Source organism: Heterodontus francisci, chromosome 2, assembly GCF_036365525.1.
Source record: "Heterodontus francisci isolate sHetFra1 chromosome 2, sHetFra1.hap1, whole genome shotgun sequence".
NCBI classification, from domain to species: domain Eukaryota; kingdom Metazoa; phylum Chordata; class Chondrichthyes; order Heterodontiformes; family Heterodontidae; genus Heterodontus; species Heterodontus francisci.
Genome location: NC_090372.1, coordinates 224,772,174 through 224,799,868, shown reverse-complemented (window position 1 = coordinate 224,799,868; position 27,695 = coordinate 224,772,174). Strand labels below are relative to the sequence as shown.

Sequence of the window (27,695 nt, the reverse complement as noted above, 5' to 3'; positions counted from 1 at the left end):
TATTCAGGATGGAGTCTGTGGCTGCTCATCCTTGTGTAGTGTCAGCTGAATGAAGCTCTACTCCACTCTATTCAGTGGAATGACACTGCTCTGTTACAACAGCTCAGTGCTAATTCAATACACTTGTCTGGGCAATCCTTTAGAAAGGGATTGCTGCTGATATTGAGCATGCAGTTTCAGAAGGCTTGGGGAAACTCACCTGACAATGACAGTAAAGTCAGACAATATTGGCATAAAATTAATAACTATCTGTAACCATCTGCAGCCTGTTCTGTAGGTCTTCCTCCCATCACCTCTGGTTCTATTGTTGACCAGCCTGTGCCCTTTGGTTCTGATTTATTCTAACAATGGTAAGTTCTGTAACTATAGTTCAGACCCTCACTTTGAACAATTATCAAATCACCTCAGCTTCTTGTAGATTTTGAGAAGCTGCTGCTGTTCTATCAACTTAATTGGCATTGCTCATTCTAGTAACTTTTCTGCACCCTCTACATCCTTCACCTACATTTAGTTTATAGTGTCCAGAATTTTTAACAGGCCTCCAGTTGAGGTCTAAACAATTTTAGTAAACTTTCTCACAGGATGCTCCATTTCCACTTGAATCTGAACTGTTGGTGGAGCTGCCTCATCCAATTAGTTGTTCAATTGTCTACTTTTATTTCTGGCTCAAGGAAAAGACTGAAATGCCTAGTAAAATCTTTCATTGACCATTTATTCTCTGCTTCTTGCTGTTATGACCAAGACAGGAGCAGTGCACAGTTCTTCTTCAGTTCCACTTCTCCATGGATCATCGGACAGTATTTAGGAGTGGTCACTGCACAGTCCTTGAAGAGACAGATTCCCATCTTCACATTTAAGGATACCCTACATGTTTAAGAACTACAACCATGGTGAATGGGATAGAACAAACAGTACAGCACAGGAACAGGCCATTCAGCCTTCCAAGTCTGCACTGATCATCATGCCATGATTGCAAACATATTGAGCAATGCAAACCTGAGCAGCCATGAAGGTGCTGTGGGTTATCAGCATCAGCATTGTATTCAACCACAATCTAACCTCATGGCCTGGCATTTCCCCACTCTACCATCCCCATCGTGTAGGGATGCCAACATTGGTTCAATGAAGTGTGCAGGAGGGCATGCCAGCAGTAGCACCAGGCATACCTCAATGAAGTGTCAGCCTGGTGCAGCTCCAACCCAGGATTACTTGCATGCCAAACAGCATAAGCAACATGCAACAGGCAGAGCTAAGTGATCACACAACCAACAGATCAGATCTAAGCTCTACAGTCCTGCCACATCCAGTCCTGAATGGCAGTGAACAATTGAACAACTAATTGGACGAGGCAGCTCCACAAATATCCCCATCCTGAATGATGGGGGAGCCCAGCACGTCAGTGCAAAAAAGATAAGGCTGAGCCTGTATGGAGTTTGCAAGTTCTCCCTGTGTCTGCGTGGGCTTTCTCCGGGTGCTCCGGTTTCTTCCCACAAGCCAAAAGACTTGCAGGTTGGTAGGTAAATTGGCCATTATAAATTGTTACTAGTATAGGTAGAATTTAGAATTTTTAGAATTTAGAACATTACAGCGCAGTACAGGCCCTTCGGCCCTCGATGTTGCGCCGCCCTGTGAAACCATCTGACCTACACTATTCCATTTTCATCCATGTGTCCATCCAATGTCCACTTAAATGCCCTTAAAGTTGGAGAGTCTACTACTGCTGCAGGCAGGGCGTTCCACGCCCTTACTACTCTCTGAGTAAAGAAACTACCTCTCACATCTGTCCGATATCTATCACCCCTCAACTTGAAGCTATGTCCCCTCGTGTTTGCCATCACCATCCGAGGAAAAAGACTCTCACTATCCACCCTATCTAACCCTCTGATTATCTTATATGTCTCTATTAAGTCACCTCTCCTCCTCCTTCTCTCCAACGAAAACAACCTCAAGTCCCTCAGCCTTTCCTCGTAAGACCTTCCCTCCATACCAGGCAACATCCTAGTAAATCTCCTCTGCACCCTTTCCATAGCTTCCACATCCTTCCTATTATGCGGTGACCAGAACTGCACGCAATACTCCAGGTGCGGTCTCACCAGAGTTTTGTACAGCTGCAGCATGACCTCGTGGCTCCGAAACTCGACCCCCCTACTAATAAAAGCTAACACACCATATGCCTTCTTAACAGCCCTATTAACCTGGTTAGCAACCTTCAGGGATTTATGCACCTGGACACCAAGATCTCTCTGTTCATCTACAGTACCAAGAATCCTCCCATTAGCCCAGTACTCTGCATTCCAGTTACTCCTTCCAAAGTGTAGGTGGTAGGGAAATATAGGGACAGGTGGGGATGTTTGGTAGGAATATGGGATTAGTGTAGGATTAGTATAAATGGGTGGTTGATGGTCGGCACAGCCTCGGTGGGCCGAAGGGCCTGTTTCAGTGCTGTATCTCTAATTTGCACCAGTCTTCAACTAGAAGGGCAGAGTCGATGATCCATCTCTGCCTCCTCCTGAAGTCCCCGGCTTCACAGATGCCAGACTTCAGCCAATTTGACTCGCTCCACATGATATCAAGAAATGACTGAAGACACACAAGTCATCAAGGCTGTTTGTTTTCAAACAAAACCTCTAGTGTCTTCCCACTGACTCTTGTAGCAATAAAAACATCCATGGAATTTTTCAGTTTTGCAAATAACAAACATCCACAATCTTTAACAGAAGTCCTCAAAACATCTCAAACAGATCATAACACTGCCACTGAGCTAATTTTGGTTCCAACTTGCTCATTTCCCCTTGGATCCCATGAGCTTTCACTTTTCTCACTAATCTGCCATGTGGGACCTGGTCAAAAGACACATTTCATTGTAGACATCAAAACTTGCTCATTGACTATTACCTCCTTCAAAGAGTTATTGAAGTTAGTCACAAATGAGCTTCCTTTAATAAACCCAACACTGGTTGTCCATCTCATCTTTCACTTGCTAATTGACAATTTTTCAGTCCCTCAAATTTCTCCAATAATTTGCCCATTGACTTTACACAGACTGCCTTGTTATTACCTGATTTACTCAGTGCCATTAGAGAAGTTCACTCCTTTAGATGTGCATCAGCTCAGTCCTGATACGCCACCTGCTGTACCCTCCAGCTCCAAGATCAGAATACAGATGTGTTAATTATAATTTCACTCCCCAAATTTGCTATGTTGGAGCAGTTCCCAATAGTGAAATATTCTAATTTGTAAAACAACTTTACTTGTGGCTCTGGTGATTTACCTGCCACAATTGGCAACTAATTGTTTATGAAGGTGTTTATTTTTATTAGTACATCAAACAAGAGCGACGTCTCAATTCATTCCTTCTTCGCTGCCTCCGGAGAATACTTGGCATCAGGTGGCAGGACCGTATCTCCAACGCAGAAGTCCTCGAGGCAGCCAACATCCCCAGCTTATACACCCCACTGAGTCAGCGGCGCTTGAGATGGCTTGGCCATGTGAGCCGGATGGAAGATGGCAGGACCCCCAAAAACACATTGCACAGCGAGCTCGCCACTGGTATCAGACCCACCGGCCGTCCATGTCTCCGCTTTAAATACGTCTGCAAACGCGACATGAAATCCTGTGACATTGATCACAAGTCGTGGGAGTCAGTTGCCAGCGTTCGCCAGAGCTGGCGGGTAGCCATAAAGACGGGGCTAAAGTGTGGCGAATCGAAGAGACTGAGTAGTTGACAGGAAAAAAGACAGAGGCGCAAGGGGAGAGCCAACTGTGTAACAGCCCCGACAAACAAATTTCTCTGCAGCACCTGTGGAAGAGCCTGTCACTCTAGAATTGGCCTTAAAAGCCACTCCAGGCACTGCTTCACAAACCACTGACCACATCCAGGCACTTATCCATTGTCTCTCAAGATAAGGAGGCCAAAGAAGATGTATTCCTAATGTCCAGCATGCAGTCTGGCAATTAAGGAAACTCTTACAGAAGCCATAGACATGAAGATTATCTGAAAGCTTGGTGACCAAGGAAACATTACAAATTCATTAGTGATCTGCAGCCTCAGATAGCCACATAGGGGAATGATATGACAATAGAGGCCCGGCTTAAAAATGGGCATGGTACAGTAAGGAGCACTGAAGGAAGGAGGGAGAGAAACAATGGCGGTACCATTCCACAACTGCATATATTCCAGGGGCCAACTGGTAGAAAAAGATGGTGGAACTAATTTGCAAGGAAATTACTGAGCATTGCAAAAACTATATAGAGTAGTTATAATGGGGGACTTCAATTATTCTAATGTGGACTGAATAATGGTCGTGTAAATGGCAGAAAGGGGGAAAGTGTTTCTCAAGTGTGTTCAGGAGAATTTTCTACTTCAGTTCTGTTTCTAGTCCAATGAGGAAGGAGACATTTCTGGATCTGAATCTCATTCTAGGGAATGAGATGGGACAAGTGGATCAAGTGTTAGAATATATAGAGACAGTGTTCATATCACAAGGTTTAGTTTTTTTTTGGAAAAAAAGGTAGGGACAAATTCAGAGGAAAAGTAATGAAATTTGGGTGAAGTCAATTTCAATGGTATGAGAATAGGTCTGTCCCAGATATATTGTCAGGCAGAATTGCAATTGAATAAAGGACTACTTTTCAAAAGAGTTTGGGTAATGTTAAGGTGCATTCCCATGAGAAAGATAGGACAAAAAACAAAGCCAGAGCTCCCTGGATGACAAGAGATAGAGAGTAAGATGAATCAGAAAAAAGGTGTATGACAGAAGTCAGGTGAACAAGTGTGAACAGGCTAAACATTGAAAGTTCAGAGTGAAGTGGAAGAAATGAGAAGCAAAAAGAGGAGAGAGACTGGCAGCTAACAAAAGGGAATACAAAATCTTCTATGGACAGATCTGAGGAAGGATGTTCTTGCTCGAGGGAGTGCAGCAAAGGTTTACCAGACGGATTCCTGGGATGGTGGGACTGACAGATGAGAAGAGATTGAGTCAGTTAGGATTATATTCGCAGGAGTTCAGAAGAGTGAGGGGGGATCTCAGAATTTTATAGGTTTCTCACAGGACTTGACAGGGTAGATGCAGGAAGGATGTTCCCGATGGTGGGGGAGTCCAGAACCAGGGGTCACAGTCTAAGGATACGGGGTAAGCTATTCAGGACTGAAATGGGGAGAAATTACTTCATCCAGAGAGTGGTGAGCCTGTGGAATTCACTACCACAGAAAGCAGTTGAGGCCAAAACATCTCTTTTCAAGAAGGAGTTAAATATAGATATCGGAGTTGGGTCTAAAGGGAACAAAGTGTGTGGTGCAAAAGTGGGAACAGGTTACTGAGTTGGATGATCAGCCATGATCATAATGAATGGCGGAGCAGGCTCGAAGAGATGAATGGCCTACCCGTGCTCCTATTTTCTAGGTTTCTATGTCAGCAGTAAAAGGTGCTAAGAGAATGAGTGGGGCTGATTCAGGACTAAAAGTGGGAAGTATGGAGGCAGAGGGCATAGCTGAGGCATTAAACAATTACTTAGCATTGGTCTTGACCAAGGAAGATGCTGCCCAAGTCAGTGACAGGAGGTAATTAACACACTGTATAGGCTAATTGATAGCAGTGACATTAGAAAGACTGGTTGCAGTTTAATTGGTAAGTCAATGGGACTGGATGAGATACATCCAAGGATACACAGAGACCAGGGCAGAAATTGCACAAGTACAGACCATAATCTTCCATTCCTCAGAGACGGGAGTGGGGCCAAAGGACTGCAAGGATAACCCATCCATTACAGGCCAGTCAGTTCAACCTCATTTATGGGAAAGTTTTTTGAAAATGAAAATCCAGAGCAAATTAACAAGTCACTTGGACAAATGTGGATTAAAGGGAAGCCAACATGGATTTGCTAAGGGAAAACTGTGATTAACTAATATTTCAGTGAAGAAACTGAGGGTTGGAGAGTGATGCAGTTGGAATGTACATGGACTTCCTGAAAGCATTTCAGAAAGTGCCCATAACAGGTTTGTCAGCAAAGTTGACACCAATGGAATAAAAGGGATTGACAACGACCTAGACTTAATGCATGACAAAATTAACATTTGCCAATGACACAACTTGGAATTATTGTGAAGAGGACAGTGATATGTCTTTAAAGACAGGTTGGTGGAATGGGCAGACAAAATATAGAACATAAAACATTACAGCGCAGTACAGGCCCTTCGGCCCTCGATGTTGCGCCGACCATCTGACCTACACGATTCCATTTTCATCCATACGTCTATTCAATGACCACTTAAATGCCCTTAAAGTTGGCGAGTCTACTAGTGTTGCAGGCAGGGCATTCCACGCCCCTACTACGGAGTAAAGAAACTACCTCTAACATCTGTCCTATATCTATCACCCCTCAACTTCAAGCTATGTCCCCTCGTGTTTGCCATCACCATCCGAGGAAAAAGACTCACTATCCACCCTATCTAACCCTCTGATTATCTTGTATGTCTCTATTAAGTCACCTCTCCTCCTCCTTCTCTCTAATGAAAACAACCTCAAGTCCCTCAGCCTTTCCTCATAAGACCTTCCCTCCATACCAGGCAACATCCTAGTAAATCTCCTCTGCACCCTTTCCAAAACTTCCACATCCTTCCTATAATGCGGTGACCAGAACTGCACGCAATACTTCAGGTGCGGCCGCACCAGAGTTTTGTACAGCTGCAGCATGACCTCGTGGCTCCGAAACTCGATCCCCCTACTAATAAAAGCTAACAAATCATATGCCTTCTTCACAGCCCTTTTACCCTGGGTGGCAACTTTCAGGGATTTATGCACCTGGACACCAAGCTCTCTCTGCTCATCTACACTACCAAGAATCTTCCCATTAGTCCAGTACTCCGCATTCCTGTTGCTCCTTCCAAAGTGAATCACCTCACACTTTTCTGCATTAAACTCCATTTGCCATCTCTCAGCCCAGCTCTGCAGCCTATCTATGTCCCTCTGTAACCTACAACATCCTTCGGCACTATCCACAACTCCACCGAACTTAGTGTCATCGGCAAATTTACTAACCCACCCTTCTACACACTCATCCCGGTCATTTATAAAAATGACAAACAGCAGTGGCCCTAAAACAGATCCTTGCAGTTCACCACTGCTAACTAAACTCCAGGATGAACATCAGGCAGATGTGATTCAAGAATGAGGAAAGGCAATATAAAATAAATTAGAGATGGTGTGGGGAGGAGGATGAGGAGGTGGTGGTGTAGTGGTAACATCACTGGACTAGTAATCCAGAGTACAAGGCAGATGGCAAAATGGACGTGGACAGTGCTGCCTCGCTCTGGGAAGTAATCTTCAAATGAATATTCAGGACATCAAGGTAGAAGACATGCAGTCCGCACTCTGCGGTGAAACCCAGCTACCCAACCATATAGGACTAAGTGTTGGGCCTGGGTCAGATTTTAATTTTATACTTGCGGCAGGCTTTACTAGCAAGTGTTAGGACAGCTTCTATATTGATCAGCATTTTTGAGATCTGGTGTAATTTAGAGTTGGATTTTGGGAAAACTGAATAGACTCCATCGATGGTTTTTAACCAGGTAAACAATTACTGGAAGGTTCCCCATTTTCAAATAACCCAGCAGGGGTTTGTGACTTGGAAGATGTTTACAAGACAAGATTGAGAGGTCAGGAGGCTCATCTCCTGTGAAATTGTTGGTTTAGATTTGGACAGCTAGTTGGGATATTGACAATGGTTGAAAAGACAGTTGGAGAAAACTTGAAGAAAACCAAACCACCCCGACTCAGTCTGTTCCTGCAGTTTGGAAAGAGTCTGCCACTTTTCCAACTTGGAACTGAAAAGCACGTGCAAGAAGCAGACTAAAACTGGTGCTGCATTCCTGCTGTAAGGAATGTGTCCGAAACCTCTGCTGCTGCATTTCCTGGAAGCCTACCCAAACTGATCTGCAATATCACCCAAGAACTATTCTAGGAAGATCCCAATGAGCCCTCCATATGTATTTGGGATACCAAACCAAAACAAAAGGACAGGCTTCCATTTCTACCCTTTCTTCAAGAAGTTAGTATTTTATCCCAAGTTTTGTCTTTTTCAGGCAGGGGTAAAAAGGGTACTTTAATATTTCACCATCTTAATGCTTTACTTCATTACTGGTTATGGCTCATTTTATAATAATGAGCTGGATTTTGTTCGACACCATCCAGGACAAAGCAGCCTGCTTGATTGGCACCCCATTCACTCAAACATTCTACAAACATTCACTCCCTCCACCACTGACGTACAGTGGCAGCAGTGTGTACCATCTACAAGATGCACTGCAGCAATGCACCATGGCTCCTTGGACAGCACCTTCCAAACCCGCGACCTCTACCAACTAGAAGGACAAGGGCAGCAAATACATGGGAACACCACCATCTGCAAGTTCCCCTCCAAGTCACACATCATCCTGACTTGGAACTATATCACCGTTCCTTCACTGTCGCTGGGTCAAAATCCTGGAACTCCCTTCCTAACAGCACTGTGGGTGTACCTACGCCACATGGACTGCAGCGGTTCAAGAAGGCAGCTCACCCACTTCAAGGGCAATTAGGGATGGGCAATAAATGCTGGCCTGGCCAGTGACGCCCACATCCAGTGAATGAATAAAAAAAAAAAATACTGGAATGTCTCAGTTGCTGTGACTTTTCTGGGGAAGGAGAATACATTGCCAGGTGATTTGAGCCACTTCATCAAGCTTAAAATGAAGGATTTGGCAAAACAGTTGGTGTTGGAGTTAAAACCAGGAGCTAAGAAAGCAGACAATTGATGTAATAACATTTGAAATTGGAAGAAAGCAAACTAGAGGAAAATGCAGTTGAAGTAATTCAAATTCAGTAATGAGGCAGTTTGAAGTTGTCAAAGATAGAAATAGAACTGAAAATTTAAGCAGGAAGAATAGACAATGAAAAATAAAAACTTGAACTAGAATTTCAGAGAAGGAAGAGAATTCGAAGTTAAAAAGCTGGAACTAAGACACCAGTGTGGCCTTGACTTCAAGGAAAATCCTGGTGAGCAAAGATCTGACTCCAGCCCAGGACCTAGCAGACCACCACTCCAAGTTTGAGGCAAGGGATTAGAAGCACTTTTCCATTTCTTTTGAAACAAAAGATGCCAGACAGATGAAGTGGCCTAAGGAAAGCTGGACACTGCTGCTGCAAAGCAGGTTGATGGGCAGAGCTCAAGCAGTTTATGCCATGGTTGCTGAGAAGGCTTCTGCAGATTGAGATGAAAACTATCCTCAGAGTTATTCCCTGAAGCACTTTAGAACTTATGGAGATTGTCTGGGTAGACTTGTATAGAATTTGGGGGTAAAGCAAATTAACTTTGAAATTTGGATATGGGCACTAAAGGCAGAGGCCACATATGAGAATCTTTGAACGAATTCTCCTGGAAGATTTTAAAATTCACTCCCTCCTTTGGGATGAGCCCATGTAGAGAACCAGAAGGTTGAGCGCTGTGGAAATTGCTGATGATTACGAGCTTGTTTACAAGCCCAAACCCTTTGACACCCCCACAAATCTAAGGATAGAAGGTGGAGGGTGAAAGGAAGGCAAGTAGCCAGGGATAAGTGATAGCTGGGAATGCCCTGGGATCTCATCAGGCCAGAAAGGAAGAAGCCGAGGGTGGAAGTGAGGTCCACAAGGCTACAGCACTGACTGCAGCTGTAAGGCTAAATACAAAAACCACTGTGTGCAGGGTTTGTGAACGTGATACCAAAGAGTTTAGGGAATTCTTGTCTAAAAGGAAAAGCAACTTCTTATCCCTCAAGTGAGGATGATAAACAATTATACTTAGGAATACAGGAGCCAACTAAACAGTTATTCTGGGGGAAAAGGCACAAGACTTCCAGAGAATGCACTGAATGCCAAGGATTTAGTGAATGACATTGACAGGGAGTTACATATACACCTGTACCTTTGTATTGGGTGTACTTGGTGTGACCAAATGCCTGGAATGGTAATTCTAAGAGTTGTCCATAGTTTGCCAGTAGACTGATCTGATCTATTCCTGGGGAATGATCTGACTGGAGCAAAAGGCAGTAGCTTCTCCATTAGTCACTGGAAAAACCAAGTGAAGTCAAAGAGACAGAACAGTTACAGGAAAAAGATTCCAGGAATTTCATTCATATGTAGTAAACTGAGTAATGGCTAAACCAGTTTCATTGTCAGAGGTAAAATTAGCACCAGTTGAATAACAAACTTTATTTCATTTGGACTATCCAAATCCCGATTCAGCAAGTCTTCTCTATCAGTAACTCTGGATTAGCTTGCTCAGCCCTGATCAGCTCTAACAGAAGCTGATACAAAGGGCATTCCAGAAGATCACTATATTAAAAATGAGATTTTGATGAAGTGACAACCTCTTCAGACCTGTGGATGAAGAACAGATGGTAGTTGATAGTGGTACCTCTGAAGTATTGGTGGAAACTATTGAAGATAATACATGAAATTCCTCTTGTGGGGGGTTATGGGGAATGTGTATAAAAATCATTTACTGGCCAGGTCGTTCCAAGGAAGTGGTGAGTTTTGTAAAACATACAGTCCATGTGCCTTGTATGGTAACAGTTCAAGAGGGCAGCTCACCACCACCTTCCAGAACAATTAGGGATGCGAAATAAATGCTAGCCTATACAGCGACCCCACACATCCCAGGGATGAATATAAAAAAGTGCCAGATTGTGGGAAAACTAACACCTCCAATTCCCATACCAGTTGTTCAGAATCATTTTAGGTGTTGGTAGACTGGAGGACCTTTACTGAAAGCAAGTGGGACACCAATATATACTCATCACCATGGATACAGCTACTTGGTTCCCAGAAGCCATTCCCTGGAGAACTATTTCTGCTAAGGTAGTGGTTGAAATATTAACCCAGTTCACTAGATTATAGATTACTGATTTGATCTGACTGAAATTCAAAGGTCCCATTTTATGTCAGATTTCTCAGGTGTTATGGGTAATTTAGGTATAACAGTTAAAGCCTTCACCAAACCACCCACAGACACAGGGAGCTTTAGAAAGGTACCATCAGACCCTCAAAACAATGATCAAGGCATACTGTCACAAATATCCCCATGATTGGGATAAATGGCTGGAATTTTTTGTTGACTCACCTAATGAGTCAAAAGGACTAAACTGGTACAATTATTTAATTGATATAATACACCAGGTCCTCTAAAACTAATTTTTTTTTTTTTGAAGAACAGAGGGATGAATCTTTTGTGCTCGATGTATCTGTATTCTGGGAATAGCTCATGAGCTTGCAAAGTTGTTCAGGAACACCATAAAGCTTCCCAAACAAAGAAATGGGCAGACAAATATGCCAAGAACTGAAGATTACAACCAGGGGATGGAGTGTTAGTATAATGCCTTTTACAAGGTGAACCACAGGGATATTCAAGTGCCAATATCTTACTGAAGTGATCTGCAGATCAGATTTAAGAAAGTAAAGCAAGTATCTTCCAGCCTTAAGCAAGGCTCAATACACTCTACTGCAGAGTAGCAGTCCAGTAGAGTAGCTAACTAGTCCCACCTGGTTACTGCAGTTTCAGCTTCAAAAGTATAGAGGTCTGGGTGCAGCCTGCAAATAGAGTGCAGATTCAAACAAATAATGAAGAGTTTGGTGAATGGAGAGTTTAGTGAAGGGAGGTGCTCCTTTATTTACCCTCCAATATTTACTACAGTGCAGTGGAAGGAGCGAGATGGCAAGTAACTGGCAAGCTATTCTACTTAGAATAAATAGTCTGTAAAGTTAAAGTTATGTCAGGTCAGCTCAGCCAAGTGGAATGTACAGCATATGCATCATGGACACCATGTGTCCTGGACAGACATCTGCAGGAAGTGTCACTGGCTGCACAAGCTTGAGCTCTGGGTTTCAGGATGAGTGGTGGCTGGAGTCATTGTGGTTCAGTGAAGCAGAGAACTATGGTCACTGCAAATGGGGAGCATGCAGGCAGTGAATGGGTGATGTCAGTCTAAGAACTAGCTGGGTAGTGCAGGAGACCCAAGGCAATTGGCTTTCCATTTTGGATAATGTGAGGGCAATGGTTACTCAGGAGTGCAGTCGGAGCCAAGTTTGTGGAACCACAGGTAGTTTAGCTGCACAGGAGGGAGAGGAAGAGTAGTGAAAGGGGATTCATTAGTTAGGGGAACAGAGGCATTTCTGCAGCTTATAGATGTAACTCCAGGATGGAGTGTTGCCTGCTTGGTGTGGGTCAAGAGAGGCACAGTGGATACAGGAGATTCTTCTGGGGAGAGTGAACAGCCAGAGGTTGTGGTCCATGGTGGCACCAAAAGGTGGGGGAAATAAGACAAGGGGGACAAGGCCTGAAAGCAGATTTTAGGACGCTAGCATGATTAAAATGCAGGAGCTCAAAAGCAGTAATTTCAGGATTACTCCTCGTCCCACAAGAGTACAGGAACAGGAGAATTGAGTGATTGAACATGTGGCTGGAGAAGTGGTGGAAGAGAGAGGGCATCAGATTTCTGATGCATTGGGACTGGTTCTGGGGTAGGTGGTACTTGTACAAGATGGACAGGTTGCATGTTTAGTTTAGTTTAGAGATACAGCACTGAAACAGGCCTGTCGGCCCACCGAGTTTGTGCCGACCATCAGCCACTCATTTATACTAATCCTACACTAATCCCATATTCCTACCACATCCCCACCTGTCCCTATATTTCCCTACCTATACTAGTGACAATTTATAATGGCCAATTTACCTATCAACCTGCAAGTCTTTTGGCTGTGGGAGGAAACCGGAGAAAACCCACGCAGACACAGGGAGAACTTGCAAACTCCACACAGGCAAGACCCAGAATTGAACCCAAGTCACTGCAGCTGTGAGGCTGCGGTGCTAACCACTGCACCCACCTCCCCCCCACACCGCATCTTAGGCCTGGGACTATTATCCTCACAAGAGCATTGTTACTGCTGTTGGGAAGGGTTTAAACTACATTGGCAGGGGATGGGAGCTCAGATTGGAGGGAAGCAAAACTGGAAACCCGGAGCAAATATCAGACATACTGGGAGAGCGCTAGCACTAAAAGTAGGGGATAGCAAGTTATTAGGTGGGGCAAGGGAGAAAGTAATAAAGTCTAAAACAGGATAATGTACATACATGGAGTGGGGTAAATAAGATTGGGGAGGTACACGTGTAAATTGCCATGTGGAAATATGATGGTTATAATTAGACCTGGCTCAAAGGGAAGGACAGGTGTTAAATATTCTTGGATACAAAGTGTTCAGGAAAGATAGGAAAGGGGAAAAGAGGGGTAGCAGTATTGATTGAGAGCATTGCAGTGCTGGAGAAAAAACAAAGGGATGTCCCAGAGGGGTTAAGGACAGAATCAATTCAGTTAGAGCTAAAGGAACAGTTACATTGCTCAGTGTTGTCTACAGGCCACCAGCTAGTGGTATAAACATGGAACAAAATGAGGGAGATGCTAAAGTTATAGGGTAGTTATAGTAGGAAGAAACTTTATTCAAAGAAATAGTGGTCGAGTAAAAGGCAGTGAGGGGCAAGAGTTCCTAGAGAGAATGTTCAGGAAAATATTTACAGCAGTATGTTGCTCAGCCAATGAGAAACAAGACAGCGAGAAATGGTTCATGGGAATGAAGTGATCCAAGTGGATCAAATATCAGGAGAGCATTTAGGAGACAGTGATCATTGTATCTGGAGGTTTAGGCTGACGATGGAAAAAGGACAAAATAATCCAGAGTAAGAATAATTAACTGGTGAGAGTCAGTTTCAATGGGGCAAGAACAGAGCTGGGGTGAATAAATTGGAGTCAAAGATAGGCAGGAAAAGAAAGTCAGTAGCTGAACAATGGACTACCTTGAAAGAGAGAAAGCTGAGGCCCAGTCAAGGTATGTTCCTGAAGGGTAAAAGAGGTCGGGCAAACAATTCCAGAGCTCCCTGGATGACCAAAGTAGAAATTAAAAGAAAAAAGTGCACTTATGATAGATACCATGTCGAAAATACTGTGGAGAATCAGGCTGTATAGGCAGTCCAGAGGGGGAAGTGAAAAAGAAATAAACAGCAATGAGTATGAAGAGACTGGCAGCTAAAAATGGAATCAGTTTTCTATAGACATAGGAAAAAGATGGGGCTGATTATGGACCATAAAGAGGATTTACACATGGAGGCAGAGGGCATCACTGAGGTATTAAATAAATACCTTACATTTCTCTTTACTCAGGAGGTGCAACCCAGGCAATGGTGCAAGGAGATAATTCAGACACTAGGTTTAAAATTGATGGACATATTAGATAGGCTGTCTGCACTCAGTAGATAAAGCACCAGGAGATATTTATCCAAGATAGAGGGACAGAGGGGGGTGGGGGAGGGAATCATGGAGGTACTGGCCTTAATTCAATCTTCCTTCAACTTGGTGCCAGAGGACTGGAGAATTATAAATGTTCCACCCTTGTTCTAAAAAGGTGGAACTAGAAGCCCAGCAACTACAGGTCAGTTTAACTTCAGTGGGGAACTTGGGACAAAATTAGTCACATGGACTAATTGTGTTAAAGGAAACCAGCAAAGGTTCTATGTAAAAATCACAAACATGGAAGTTTTTTTGGAAGAGGTAACAGAAGGTTGATGTGTGCAGACTTCCAGAAAGGGGTTTAATAGTGCCAGTCTTGAGCAAGGTTAAAACTCATGGGATAAAAAGGGACAGTAGTAATGGATATGAAATTGGCTGAGTGACAGGACAAAGTTGTTAATGGATTATTTGGAGATAGAGGAAGGTTTGTAGTAGAGTTCCCCCAGGAATCAGTGTTGAGACCCTTGCTTTTCTGATACAAGTGACCTAGACCTTGGTGTACAGGGCACAATTTCAGAGTTGACAGATATGAAACTTGGAAGCATTGTGAATGGAGAGGAGAGTTTAGAACTTTGAAAGGATAGGCATGTTAGTGGGATGGGCAGATAGATGGCAGATGAAGTTCAATGCAGAGTAATGTGAAGGGATTCATTTTGGTCAGAAGAACAGAGAAACAAAACAAAGGGTACAATTCTAAAGGGGAAGAGACCTGGGTGTATATGTGCACAAGTCATTGAAGGTGACAAGACAGGTTGAGAGAATGGTTAATAAAGCCAAAAGTACTGGATACTTCATTAATAGGGGCATTGAGTACAAGAGCAAGGAAGTTTTGTTGAACTCTTACAAGACACTAGTGCTGCCTCAGCTAGAGTATTGTGACCCATTTTGGGTGCCACACTTAAAGACAAGACGACATTGGAGGGAGTACAAGAGATTCACAAGAAAGATTCCAGGATAAGGAACTGGATTTTAAAAAAGAAAGACAGATTGAAGTTAGGTCTATTTTCCTTGGAGAAGGTGGAGGAGAATTGACAGGATGTAAAAATCAAGTGTCTAGACAGTAGAGAAAAACTGTTCCCACTTGTGAAAGGGTTGAGAATAAGATGGGACAGATCAAGTATTTAAGAGAAGCAAAAGTGACTGAGGAAATACTTCATACAGCAAGTGGTTAATGTCTTGAATGCAATGACTGAGTGGTGGAGGCACATGCAATTGAAGCAGTCAAAATGGAATTAGACTGTTGAGTAGGAAGAGTGTGTAGGGTTTATGGGAGAAGGCAGGGGAAATGGAACGGAGTTAATTGCTCTTGGAGAGCTGGTATAGACAGGATGGGCTGATTGGCCTCCTTTGGCACCAATGATTCTGATGGTCAGAGAGAGGGGTGAAGGCAAAAAGGAGCTTTAATATTTCAAGCTGTAATTGTTCTTTACTTCATTACAAACTGAATGTTAACTAGTAAACAATTTGTTTAACGAAAGCTGGTTGATGTGTTTTATTCTGGAATAAACACATTTTTTCCCTCACTTGCCAATGTGGTCAATATTGAAATTTGTTACTGGTGCAGAAGTGGAATTAGAACCAACAATACACTCCTCCCACCTCAGTTATAACACAAGTGACTCAGTTCAAGAGCAATTACAGAGAGATGGACAATAAATGCTGACCCAGCCAGCAATGTCCACATCCCATGACTGAATTAAAAAAGGAGCAGAGGGACCTGGGGGTATATGCACACAAACCATTGCATGTGGCAGTGAAGGTTGAGAAAGTGGTTAATAAAGCAGATGGTAATTAGGACTTTGTAAAGAGAAGCCTTGCAGTACAAAAGCAAGTTGGTGAAACTTTCTAAAACATTGCTTTGGCCTCAACTGGTGTCCTGTGGAATTCTGGACACCATGCTTAAAGGTAGGTTAGGAGGGATTTAGAGGGGGTAAAAAAAAAGATACAGAATCTAGTGAGGAACTTGAATTCTGTGGATATATTGGAGAAGCTCGTGCTGTTCTCCTAGTCTCGATGTCGTGGCCATTTCGGAGACATGGGTAGAGCAGGGGCAGGAATGGATGTTGCAGGTTCCGGGATTTAGATGTTTCAGTAAGAACAGAGAAGATGGTAAAAGAGGGGAGGGGGGTGGGGGCGTGGCATTGATAATCAAGGAAAGTATTACAGTGGCAGAAAGGACGTTTGAGGACTCGTCTACTGAGGTAGAATGGGCCGAGGTTAGAAACAGGAGAGGTGAGGTCACCCTGTTGGGAGTCTTTTATCGACCTCCAAATAGTTCCAGAGATGTAGAGGAAAGGATAGCGAAGATGATTCTCAACAAGGGCGAATGTAACAGTGTAGTTGTTATGGGGGACTTTAACTTTCCAAATATCGAATGGAAATACTATAGTTCGAGTACTTTAGATGGGTCAGTTTCTGTCCAGTGTGTGCAGGAGGGTTTTCTGACAGTATGTAGACAGGCCAACCAGGGGCGATGCCACATTGGATTTGGTACTGGGTAATGAACCCAGCCAGGTGTTAGATTTAGATGTAGGTGAGCACTTTGGTGATAGTGATCACAATTCGGTTAGGTTTCCCTTAGCGATGGGCAGGGACAGGTATATACCGCAGGGCAAGAATTATAGCTGGGGGAAAGGAAATTATGATGCGATTAGGCAAGATTTAGGATGCGTAGGATGGGAACAATCGAAATGTGGAGCTTATTCAAAGAGCAGCTACAGCGTGTCCTTGATAAGTATGTACATGTGAGGCAGGGAGGAAGTTGTCGAGCGAGGGAGCCGTGGTTTACTAAAGAAGTTGAAGCGCTTGTCAAGAGGAAGGCGGCGGCTTATGTTAGGATGAGACGTGAAGGCTCAGTTAGGGTGCTTGAGAGTTACAAGCTAGCCAGGAAGGATCTAAAGGGAGAGCTAAGAAGAGCAAGGAGAGGACACGAGAAATCATTGGCGGATAGGATCAGGGAAAACCCTAAGGCTTTCTATAGGTAGATCAGGAATAAAAGAATGACTAGAGTTAGATTAGGGCCAATCAAGGATAGTAGTAGGAAGTTGTGTGTGGAATCAGAGGAGGTAGGGGAAGTGTTAAATAAATATTTTGTGTCAGTATTTACAGTAGAGAAAGAAAATGTTGTCGAGGAGAATACTGAGATTCAGGCTACTAGGCTAGATGGGATTGAGGTTCACAAGGAGGAGGTGTTATCAATTTTGGAAAGTGTGAAAATAGATAAGTCCCCTGGGCCAGATGGGATTTATCCTAGGATTCTCTGGGAAGCCAGGGAGGAGATTGCAGAGCCTTTGTCCTTGATCTTTATGTCGTTATTGTCGACAGGAATAGTGCCGGAAGACTGGAGGATAGCAAATGTTGTCCCCTTGTTCAAGAAGGGGACTAGAGACAGCCCTGGTAATTATAGACCTGTGAGCCTTACTTCGGTTGTGGGTAAAATGTTGGAAAAGGTTATAAGAGACAGGATGTATAATAGTCTTGAAAAGAATAAGTTCATTAGCGATAGTCAGCACGGTTTTGTGACGGGTAGGTCGTGCCTCACAAACCTTATTGAGTTTTTCGAGAAGGTGACCAAACAGGTGGATGAGGGTAAAGCAGTGGATGTGGTGTATATGGATTTCAGTAAGGCGTTTGATAAGGTTCCCCATGGTAGGCTATTGCAGAAAATACGGAAGTATGGGGTTGAAGGTGATTTAGAGCTTTGGATCAGAAATTGGCTAGCTGAAAGAAGACAGAGGGTGGTGGTTGATGGCATATGTTCATCCTGGAGTTTAGTTACTAGTGGTGTACCGCAAGGATCTGTTTTGGGGCCACTGCTGTTTGTCATTTTTATAAATGACCTGGAAGAGGGTGTAGAAGGGTGGGTTAGTAAATTTGCAGATGACACCAAGGTCGGTTGAGTTGTGGATAGTGCCGAAGGATGTCGTAGGGTACAGAAGGACATAGATAGGCTGCAGAGCTGGGCTAAGAGATGGCAAATGGAGTTTAATGCAGAAAAGTGTGAGGTGATTCACTTTGGAAGGAGTAACTGGAATGCAGAGTACTGGGCTAATGGGAAGATTCTTGGTAGTGTAGATGAGCAGAGAGATCTTGGTGTCCAGGTGCATAAATCCCTGAAGGCTGCTACCCAGGTTAATAGGGCTGTTAAGAAGGCATATGGTGTGTTAGCTTTTATTAGGAAGGGGATCGAGTTTCGGAGCCATGATGTTATGCTGCAACTGTGCAAAACTCTGGTGAGATCACCCCTGGAGTATTGCGTGCAGTTCTGGTCACCGCATTATAGGAAGGATGAGGAAGCTATGGAAAGGGTGCAGAGGAGATTTACTAGGATGTTGCCTGGTATGGAGGGAAGGTCTTACAAGGAAAGGCTGAGGGAATTGAGGTTGTTTTCGTTGGAGAGAAGGAGGAGAGGTGACTTAATAGAGACATATAAGATAATCAGAGGGTTAGATAGGGTGGATAGTGAGAAACCTTTTCCTTGAATGGTGATGGCAAACACGAGGGGACATAGCTTCAAGTTGAAGGGTGATAGATATAGGTCAGATGTCAGAGGTAGTTTCTTTACTCAGTAGTAGGGGCGTGGAACGCCCTGCCTGCAAAAGTAGTAGACTCGCCAACTTTAAGGGCATTTAAGTGGTCATTGGATAGACATATGGATGAAAATGGAATAGTGTAGGTCAGATGGTTTCACAGGTCGGCGCAACTTCGAGGGCCAAAGGGCCTGTACTGCGCTGTAATGTTCTAATTCTAAAAGGAACTGGAAGTGATTTTATCAAAGTGTTCAAAGTGAGGGTCTGTAGTGTATTTTATTTTTTATTTGGAGATACAGCACTGAAACAGGCCCTTCAGCCCACCGAGTCAGTGCCGACCAACAACCACCCATTTATACTAACCCTACAGTAATCCCACATTCCCTACCAACTACCTACACGAAGGGCAATTTACTATGGCCGATTTACCCATCACCTGCAAGTCTTCCACTGTGGGAGGAAACCAGAGCACCCGGCAGAAACTCCGCGGTCACAGGGAGAACTTGCAAACTCCGCACAGGCAGTACCTAGAATTGAACCTGGGTCCCTGGAGCTGTGAGGCTGCAGTGCTAACCACTGCACCACTTACCATTGGTAGAATAGATCAGAACCAGAGGACACAAGCTGGTCAGCAATAGATCCAGAGGTGATACAATGAATAATTACACCACAAAAAGGATGCAGATGGTTACAGGTAGTTATTGATTTTATGCTGATATTGTCTGACTTTACTGTCATTGTCAGGTGAGTTTCTCCCAAGACTTCTGAAACTGCATACTCAATATCAGCAGCAAAAATCCCTTTCTAAAGGATTGCCCAGACAAGTGTATTGAATTAGCACGGAGCTGTTGTAACAGAGCAGTGTCATTCCACTGAATAGAGTGGAGTAGAGCTTCATTCAGCTGACACCACACAAGGATGAGCAGCCACAGACTCCATCCTGAATATCCTAATGCTGACCCTCCTTCATGCTTTGTAATGGGTCTGTAATCAATCTGTATTTGACAATTCCCAACAACTGCTCAGACTCAGTATTCAGCTTCCACTGCTGCTCAGCAACAGCCCAAACTGCTAAAGATATTTTTAGGATAGCATTGCTGGTCACAAATTACAATCACCCAGACTAATGAAACAAGGGAATTCTGCAGCACTGCCAGGCTCCAGTCAGTTTCACTAATCTCCCATTAAGTGGAATTTCAAGCAACCCGACTTGCTGTTTCCCCATCTTCAGAGGTTGGGATGGAGACATCCTGGCTGGTCCAAATAAAGGAAATGCTGGCACTTTTCCTCAGGTAGCACTCCCACCTCCTGAAGTACCCAGGTATATTATTGTATACCAGTAGCCCAGTAAAACCAAGCACATGGTCTAGACTAAGACTCAATATATCAGTTCCATGTAGAGAGAGTGATAAAATGTTTATAGGGAATCCAGGGACCATTCCTGTTAACTGGGCATGGGTGGTACAGCTCACTTACCAGGCTTGAACTGGTGGAAATGATTCCTTCATGGAAGTGGCAAGACTGGAGATATGAGACTAAAGCCCAGTATCAGTTAGAAACAATTAAGATCATTGTGCAACCTCATCTTACTCCAAACCCAGTGATGTTTATACCTCCTTCTGTGGCTGTGGGGAGGAAACATAATTTACAGCTGAAACTAGATTATAAATTACAACTTTCATTGAATAATTTAACAGATGGAGACCAAGACTTGATCTATAAACAGCAGTTTATTATCCAGACAGATCTACAGTTCCATTGATCTGCACTCAGAACCCACCCTGTGACCCACATCCATTTTCCACACAGCAACAGTCCCAACCAACAGGGCCACAGAGAGCAGAGCCACCCCAACTGCTACTCCAGGAAGAACATGGGAGAGGGAATCCACAGCAGCATCTGTGGAGAGAAGCCAGGGTTAGATGGGCACCAGTTACTGCATCACTGCACACTGGAGGAAGTTCCTCCTTTACCTTTCTCTTCCTGCTGGATCCCTGCAGACAATCTCTCCCCATCTTCCAGGAAAACGATGGGCCCAGTGGTCACCAAAGTCCCAGACTGGTTATTGGTGCTTCTTCGTCTCTCTGGAAAGAGAAGAGTTCAAGGTTCAGTAGTTGCCTGAATCAGATGTTCAAGCTCAAACTTGATAATCTCTGCTTGCACCACATGCAAGTTTCAAAGTAAATTGGATGGGTGCTTGATGGAAATAAAACTTGCAGAGTTACAGGGATAGAGCAAAGGAATGGGAATGATTTGATGCTACAAGACTTAAGCATTGACTGGGTGGAAAGGCTTCCTCTATTTATAAAACTTGGTCAGATGCAAAAAAAGACATCTGGCACAAAATATCAGAGATAAGGGGCACGACTTAAAAATGGTTGCCTGACTAAAAGGGATTGTCCTATATTCAAATGAACCTGCTTCAACCAAGCAGCTTGCAGAATGGTCAGTGTGGACTCCGTGAAGTAATGTCACCAGTTGATAGGAATGTCCTCTCCACTGAAAATAGTTTCATTACATCTGGAATACCTGGTGACAGAATGAGAATAAGGTGCCAGTTCAATGTCCCAGACAAAAAATGTTGAACCTATTCCTGACAAGATGAGGTTTGGAGCAGAGTGCACCTGGACCAATTAGATTCCACTCTGCAGGTGAGGAGTGAGGAACAATGAACCAACATTCCTGCTCACATTATCCTGGCTGAGGGATCACAACATGCTTGGTCTGCATCTCCCTGCTTTCTTGTGCTCACACTGACTGCCACTTCCTGATGGAAACTTGCACACAATGGGACTTGGGGGAAAACATTGAGCAGTTCAGAGCTGCAGGATTGCTGACACTTCTGGGCCCAGTGTTCAGATCTCCCACACACTCCCCATCAGGGTTCACTTTCTACTCACATCCCAGGTACTTACTGGGGCTGCAGGAAGCTGTGCAGTTCTCTCGGCTGGAAGGGGAGCAAACCTCAGCACTGCAGTGGAAGTAAACCTGCAAAGAGACAGTGCGGTATGGTGAGTGCCACAGCTCCCAGGAAGCAGGAGGAGAGGAATGCTTCTCCATTCAAAAAGATAGATAGAACAGGGAGCTCACTCAGTAACAAGCTCAACCAAGTCAGCCAGAATGACTGAAGGAGACTCACCTCCCCGCTCAGAGGCCGGCCTGAAACTCGCTCCCAGAAAGTGAAAGTGCTGACTACAAAGCGCTTATGATGAGTTGGGAAACGCAAATGGGAAGCAGCGTCTAGCGGGAGGAGGCGGCTTTTGTAGTTGTCACCAGTAAAGGGGCACCTGGAACAGAAAGAATGATAGCATTGCTGTCAACTAGTGATCCAAGATGAGACTAGAATACAATGCAGAGGAACAGGGAAACCACTTGCTAACACCTCATTGCTTTGCTGAATCTTCATTGCCTCCCCCACCCCCTCACCTGTTCACCAGGAGCTTCCATTGAAGCTGGGAATAGGGCTCGGCAGTAGGGCTCGCCCAGCACTCATTGAGCACCAGCACAAGGGATGGGTCGTTCCGGTTCAGGACACGAACCTCCACAAACACGGGCTCCCGGAGCACACTCAGGATCGGGTAGTCACTGGCCACGTACCAGCTCCGGTAGGCAGCATCTGAAAAGAGAAAGATGCAGGATGGTCACAATGTGCAGAGACAGAGAGAGAGAGAGACAGAAGTTGGACACTAGCCATCAGAGAGCACTCGCTACCTCTCGCTATTCTCAGCTCCAGAAGCAGGATCCCGGTCTCAGTGGCAGGCAGTGGCGGAGAAAGGGTGTAAACTCGGGGCTTCAGCTGCAATTCAGACTCCTGGCTTCCCTTGTAACTGCACTGGACATGGAGCCTGCAAGAGAAGGGACACGGCTACACAATTCAGCTCCTCACCACCTCTAGCCGCTCAATGTGCTCCCATTCTCACCTGAAGGGGCTGTCCCGGCTCACCGATCCCAAAGCACCATCCAAGATCTCAAACTGAGCCAACACATCCGTTTCATACACCACGTCCACCCCGTCCAGCTACAAGAGACACAAGACCATCAGTACTGACTGACACCCATTGATGGGACAGCCAAGCCACAATACATACCCGCTGGCTAGTGCCACACTCAGTGAGTGCGAACTCAAAGAGCACAGTGTCTACAGAGGCCACGGTGGGACTGCACTCAGCTCCGTGTCCATCCTTCAGATGCACCGTTGTCAGGTTTACAGGAGGCAGCGTCAAATCCTTGGAGATGGCGATCAGGACCCGCCCATCCTTGGTGCAAACTGCAAGACAGGCAATGAAAGGAGTTTAGTTGTTGTCCCAATCTCAGCAGAACATGTTTCTGAGAATGCTTCCAGGGATGAGGGACTGGGACTTCAGCTCTGTGGATAGAACAAGGAATACAGTCCCAGCTTCCCCAGGAGGAGAGATTTGATAGGTGGGGAACACGAGGCGCCTAGACCAATTAGATAGAGAGAAACTGTTCCCATTGGCACAAGGGTGGAGAACCAGAGGGCACAGATTGAAGGAGATTGGTAGATGCAGAGGTGACAGGAGGGAAACTGACACAGCGAGTGGTTAGGATCTGGAATGTACTGCGGATTCCTCCCACGGCCAAGGACATGCAGGCGATAGGTAAATTGGCCATTGTAAATTGCCCCTCGTGGTAGGGAATACAAGATTACTGCAGGATTAGTATAAATGGGTGGTTCTTGGTCAGCACAGACTCAGTGGGCTGAAGGGCCTGTTTCAGTGCTGTATCACTAAATAAACAAACATCCTGGGGATTATCATTGACCAGAAATGGAACTGAGGTAGCTATATAAAAATACTGTGGCCACAAGAGCAGGTCAGAGGCTAAGAATCCTGCAGTGATTAACTCAAAGCCTGTCCATCTACAATGGCACAAGTCAGCATCCCATCACAATCCTGTCTGCTTGCCTGGATGGGCACATCAACACTCAACAAACTTACACCATCCAGGACAAAGCAGCCCACTTGATTGGCATCCATCCACAAATAATCACTCCCTACTCTAACAGTAGCAGCAGTGTGTACCATCTGCAAGGTGCACTGCACAACACACAAAGGCTCCTCAGACAGCACCTTCCAAACCCACAAGCTTCACTGTACGTATGGAATGTATTGCCCGAGTAGTGGAGACAGATTTAATCATAGCTTTCAAAGGCTATTGGATAATTATCTTGAGACTACATGCAGGGCTTCTGGGTGTGGCGGGGGGGGGGGGGGGGGGGGGGGGTTGCAGGGGAAGATAGAGCCAATTTCTTTAACCAGGGAAAGGGTTGGCCCACTCAAGGACAGAGATGGGAATCTATGAGTGGAGCCAGAGGAAATGGGTGAGGTACTAAATGAGTACTTTGCATCTGTATTCTCCAAGGAGAAGGTCTTGGTGGATGATGAGTCTAGGGAAGGGAATGCAGATAGTCTCAGTCATCTCACTATCAAAAAAGGAGGTGGTGTTGGGTGTCTTGCAAAGTATTAAGGTAGATAAGTCCCCAGGGCCTGATGGGATCTACCCTGGAATACTGAGGGAGGCAAGGGAAGAAATTGCTGGGTCCTTGACAGAAATCTTCACATCCTCATTGGCTACAGGTGAGGTCCCAAAGGACTGGAGAATAGCCCATGTTGTTCCTTTGTTAAAGAAGGGTGGTAAGGATAATCCAGGAAATTATAGGCCGATGAGCCTTACGTCAGTGGTCGGGAAACTATTAGAAAGGAATCTTCGGGACAGGATTTACTCCCATTTGGAAACTGACGAGTTTGTTAGCAAGAGACAGCATGGTGTTGTGAAGGGGAGGTCGTGTCTTACTAATTTGATTGAGTTTTTTGAGGAAGTGACGAAGATGATTGATGAGGGAAGGGCGGTGTAGATTGTCTATATGGACTTTAGTAAAGCCTTTGACAAGGTTCCTCATGGCAGACTGGTGCAAAAGGTGAAGTCACACAGGATCAGAGGTGAGCTGGCAAGATGGATACAGAACTGGCTCAGTCACAGAAGACAGATAGTAACAGTGGAAGGGTGTTTTTCTGAATGGAGGGATATGACTAGAGGTGTTCCACAGGGATCAGTGCTAGGAACTTTGCTGTTTGTAGTATCTATAAATGAGAGGAAAATGTAGCTGGTCTGATTAGTAAGTTTGCGGACAACACAAAGGTTGGTGGAGTTACGGATAATGATGAGGATTGTCAGAGGATACAGATCGGTTGGAGACTTGGGCGGAGAAATGGCAGATGGAGTTTAATCCGGACAAGTGAGGTAATGCATTTTGGAAGGTCTAATGCAGGTGGGAAGTATACAGTAAATGGCAGAACCCTTAGGAGTATTGACAGGCAGAGAGATCTGGGCGTACAGGTCCACAGGTCACTGCAAGTGGCAACGCAGGTGGATAAGGTAGTCAAGAAGGCATACCGGCCTTCATCGGTCAGAGTATAGATTATAAAAATAGGCAAGTCATGTTGCAGCTGTACAGAACCTTAATTAGGCCACACTTAGAAACTTGCGTGCAATTCTGTTCGCCACACTACCAGAAGGACGTGGAGGCTTTGGAGAGGGTACAGAGGAGGTTTACCAGGATGTTGCCTGGTCTGGAGGGTATTAGCTATGAGGAGAGCTCGGAAAAACTCGGATTGTTTTCACTGGAACGACAGAGGTGAAGGGGCGACATGATCGAGGTTTACAAAGTTATGAGTGGCATGGACAGAGTGGATAGTCAGAAACTTTTTCCCAGGGTGGAAGAGTCAGTTACTAGGGGACATAGGTTTAAGGTGCGAGGGGCAAAGTTTAGAGGGGATGTGCGAGGCAAGTTCTTTTCTTTTTTTTTTTTAAAAAAAGAGGGTGGTGAGTGCCTGGAACTTGCTGCCAGGGGAGGTGGTGGAAGCAGATACGATAGAGACATCTTGACAAATGTATGAATAGGAAGGGAATAGAGGGATATGGGCCCCGGAAGTGCAGTAAGTGTTAGTTTAGGCAGGCATCAAGATTGGCGCAGGCTTGGAGGGACGAATGGCCTGTTCCTGTGCTGTACTGTTTGCTCTCAGGGAACCAGAGAGTAGGATTGACGGTAGGAATGGCCTCCTGTGCTGCAATATTCCAACTTCATCATGGCAAGTAAAAATCATGCCATGTAAGTGCCAGGCAATGACCATCTCCCCTTGATATTCAAAGGCATTATAATCACTGAAACCCCCACTAACATCCTGGGAACTGGGGTAACTATATAAATAAATAGTGTAGCTACAAGAGCAGGTCAGAGGCTGGGAATCCTGCAGTGATTAACTCAAAGCCTATCCATATATAATATCACAAGTCAGGATTGAGATAGAATGCTCTCTACTTGCCTGGATGGGCACATCAACACTCAACAAACTTACACCATCCAGGACAAAGCAGCCCACTTAATTGGCACCCATCCACAAACCTTCACTCCCCTACTCCGAAACAGTAGCAGCAGTGTGTACCATCCACAAGGTGCACTGCACAACACAAAGGCTCCTCAGACAGCACCTTCCAAACCCACAAGCTTTACCACCGAGAAAGACAAAGGCAACAGTTACATGTTACCACCACCTGCAAGTTCCCTTCCAAGTCACACCATCCTGACTTGGAAGTATAATCACCATTCCTTCACTGTTACTGCATCAAAATCCTGGAACTCCCTTCCTCACACTGTGGGTGTACCTATCTCAGACTGTAGCAGTTCAAAAAGGCAGCTCAACACCACCTTCTCAAGGGCAGTTAAGGATGGGCAGTTAATGCTGGCCTGGCCATTAATACCCACATTCCAGGAACAAATAAAAGGCATGATTCCATGACCTCTCACCTGGAGGATCCCAATCCCACAATCACTTCCACTCTTCTATAACATTCCTATCCCAATCCTAACCCACACCAAATCCAGTTACATCTTCACCCTGCACTCCAACTCACATCAGCTCCCAGTCCAGTATAGAAACAAATTTAAAATTCCAACCCTGGGGTTAAAATCCCCTCCCCATATCCAACCCCCCACCCCCAACATTCCCCAAACCCATTTCCAGCCCCATGATCATCAGGAAATTCTCTCTCCTATTTCCATCAACCTCAATTTTAAATGCAATTCTCTCCACAAACCTCTCCCCTCCTTCACTCAAAACCAAACCCTAAACCTGTCCAATATTATCAGGGCTCAGTGTTAAATCCTGACAGTTAATATTCCCGGGATTCTCCTTGGGGAATTTGATTGGGATGAAGATAAACTATTGGAGGAGATAGTCTTCATCCCACAATCAGTTTCACTCAGACAGGTTTGAAATATCCACTGAACTGAATCCAAGGAAAATGAAGGGATTATCCTGGACAATCCCAACTGCAGCTGACCCTGGAAATAACTGCTGTGGAATATAGACGGAGTGAGAATACACCCACCTGGCAGATTGTCCAGTGAATAGAAACACGGCGGCACATCCCGGCTCCCAACATCAAAGCAACAACCTCTCCGCACACACTCACTGCCTGCAATTCCCGCAAATCCACACTCTTGCCGGAATTTGGGAGATATCCAACATTTATCAGCAGGCAGAAAGAGAGAGGGCGGCTGAGCAGAACAGATTGTAACAAATAACAAAGCTAGAATACGGAATATCTCCATGATAACAAGTGAAACCTCCCAGGTGAGTAAGGTTACTGAACACAATGCCCCTTTTTCTGACAGCTCTGTTTAAGCTGCAGTAAATGAGTTTGCCAATCAGCCTGAGACACAGTCCCAGCTCCACCGCCTCCTCAACATTAACCCGCATTCCCACGGCTCACACGGAGATGGGCTCTGTTTTTAA

The 27,695-nt window shown here is 44.8% G+C and overlaps 1 protein-coding gene across 2 annotated transcripts; it reads right to left on the bottom strand.

The window, feature by feature from the left end:
* Positions 1 to 666: 666 nt before the first annotated feature.
* Positions 667 to 27,695, bottom strand: LOC137351745 (zona pellucida sperm-binding protein 4-like). Of its 2 annotated transcripts, none has more exons than XM_068016544.1 (9): positions 27,289 to 27,691; positions 22,968 to 23,146; positions 22,800 to 22,897; positions 22,591 to 22,724; positions 22,306 to 22,495; positions 22,019 to 22,166; positions 21,795 to 21,867; positions 20,853 to 20,963; positions 667 to 864 (listed from the first exon to the last, which is right to left on the bottom strand). In XM_068016544.1, the coding sequence occupies exons 1-9, from the start codon at positions 27,509 to 27,511 to the stop codon at positions 854 to 856; spliced, it is 1,167 nt and encodes a 388-aa protein (XP_067872645.1). In that variant the 5' UTR covers positions 27,512 to 27,691; the 3' UTR covers positions 667 to 853. The 2 variants fall into 2 exon arrangements, with proteins under 2 accessions (XP_067872645.1, XP_067872636.1); XM_068016535.1 differs by lacking the exon at positions 667 to 864 and adding an exon at positions 20,613 to 20,778 and having other exon boundaries at positions 27,289 to 27,695.

Coding starts and splice junctions, on each gene's coding strand:
- LOC137351745 (XM_068016535.1), bottom strand. CDS start 27,511: ATGGAGATATTCCGTATTCTAGCTTTGTTATTTGTTACAATCTGTTCT. Junction 21,868..22,018: donor GCCGGCCTCTGAGCGGGGAG/GTGAGTCTCCTT, acceptor GTCTCTTTGCAG/GTTTACTTCCACTGCAGTGC. Junction 20,964..21,794: donor CACAGCTTCCTGCAGCCCCA/GTAAGTACCTGG, acceptor TTCTCTTTCCAG/AGAGACGAAGAAGCACCAAT.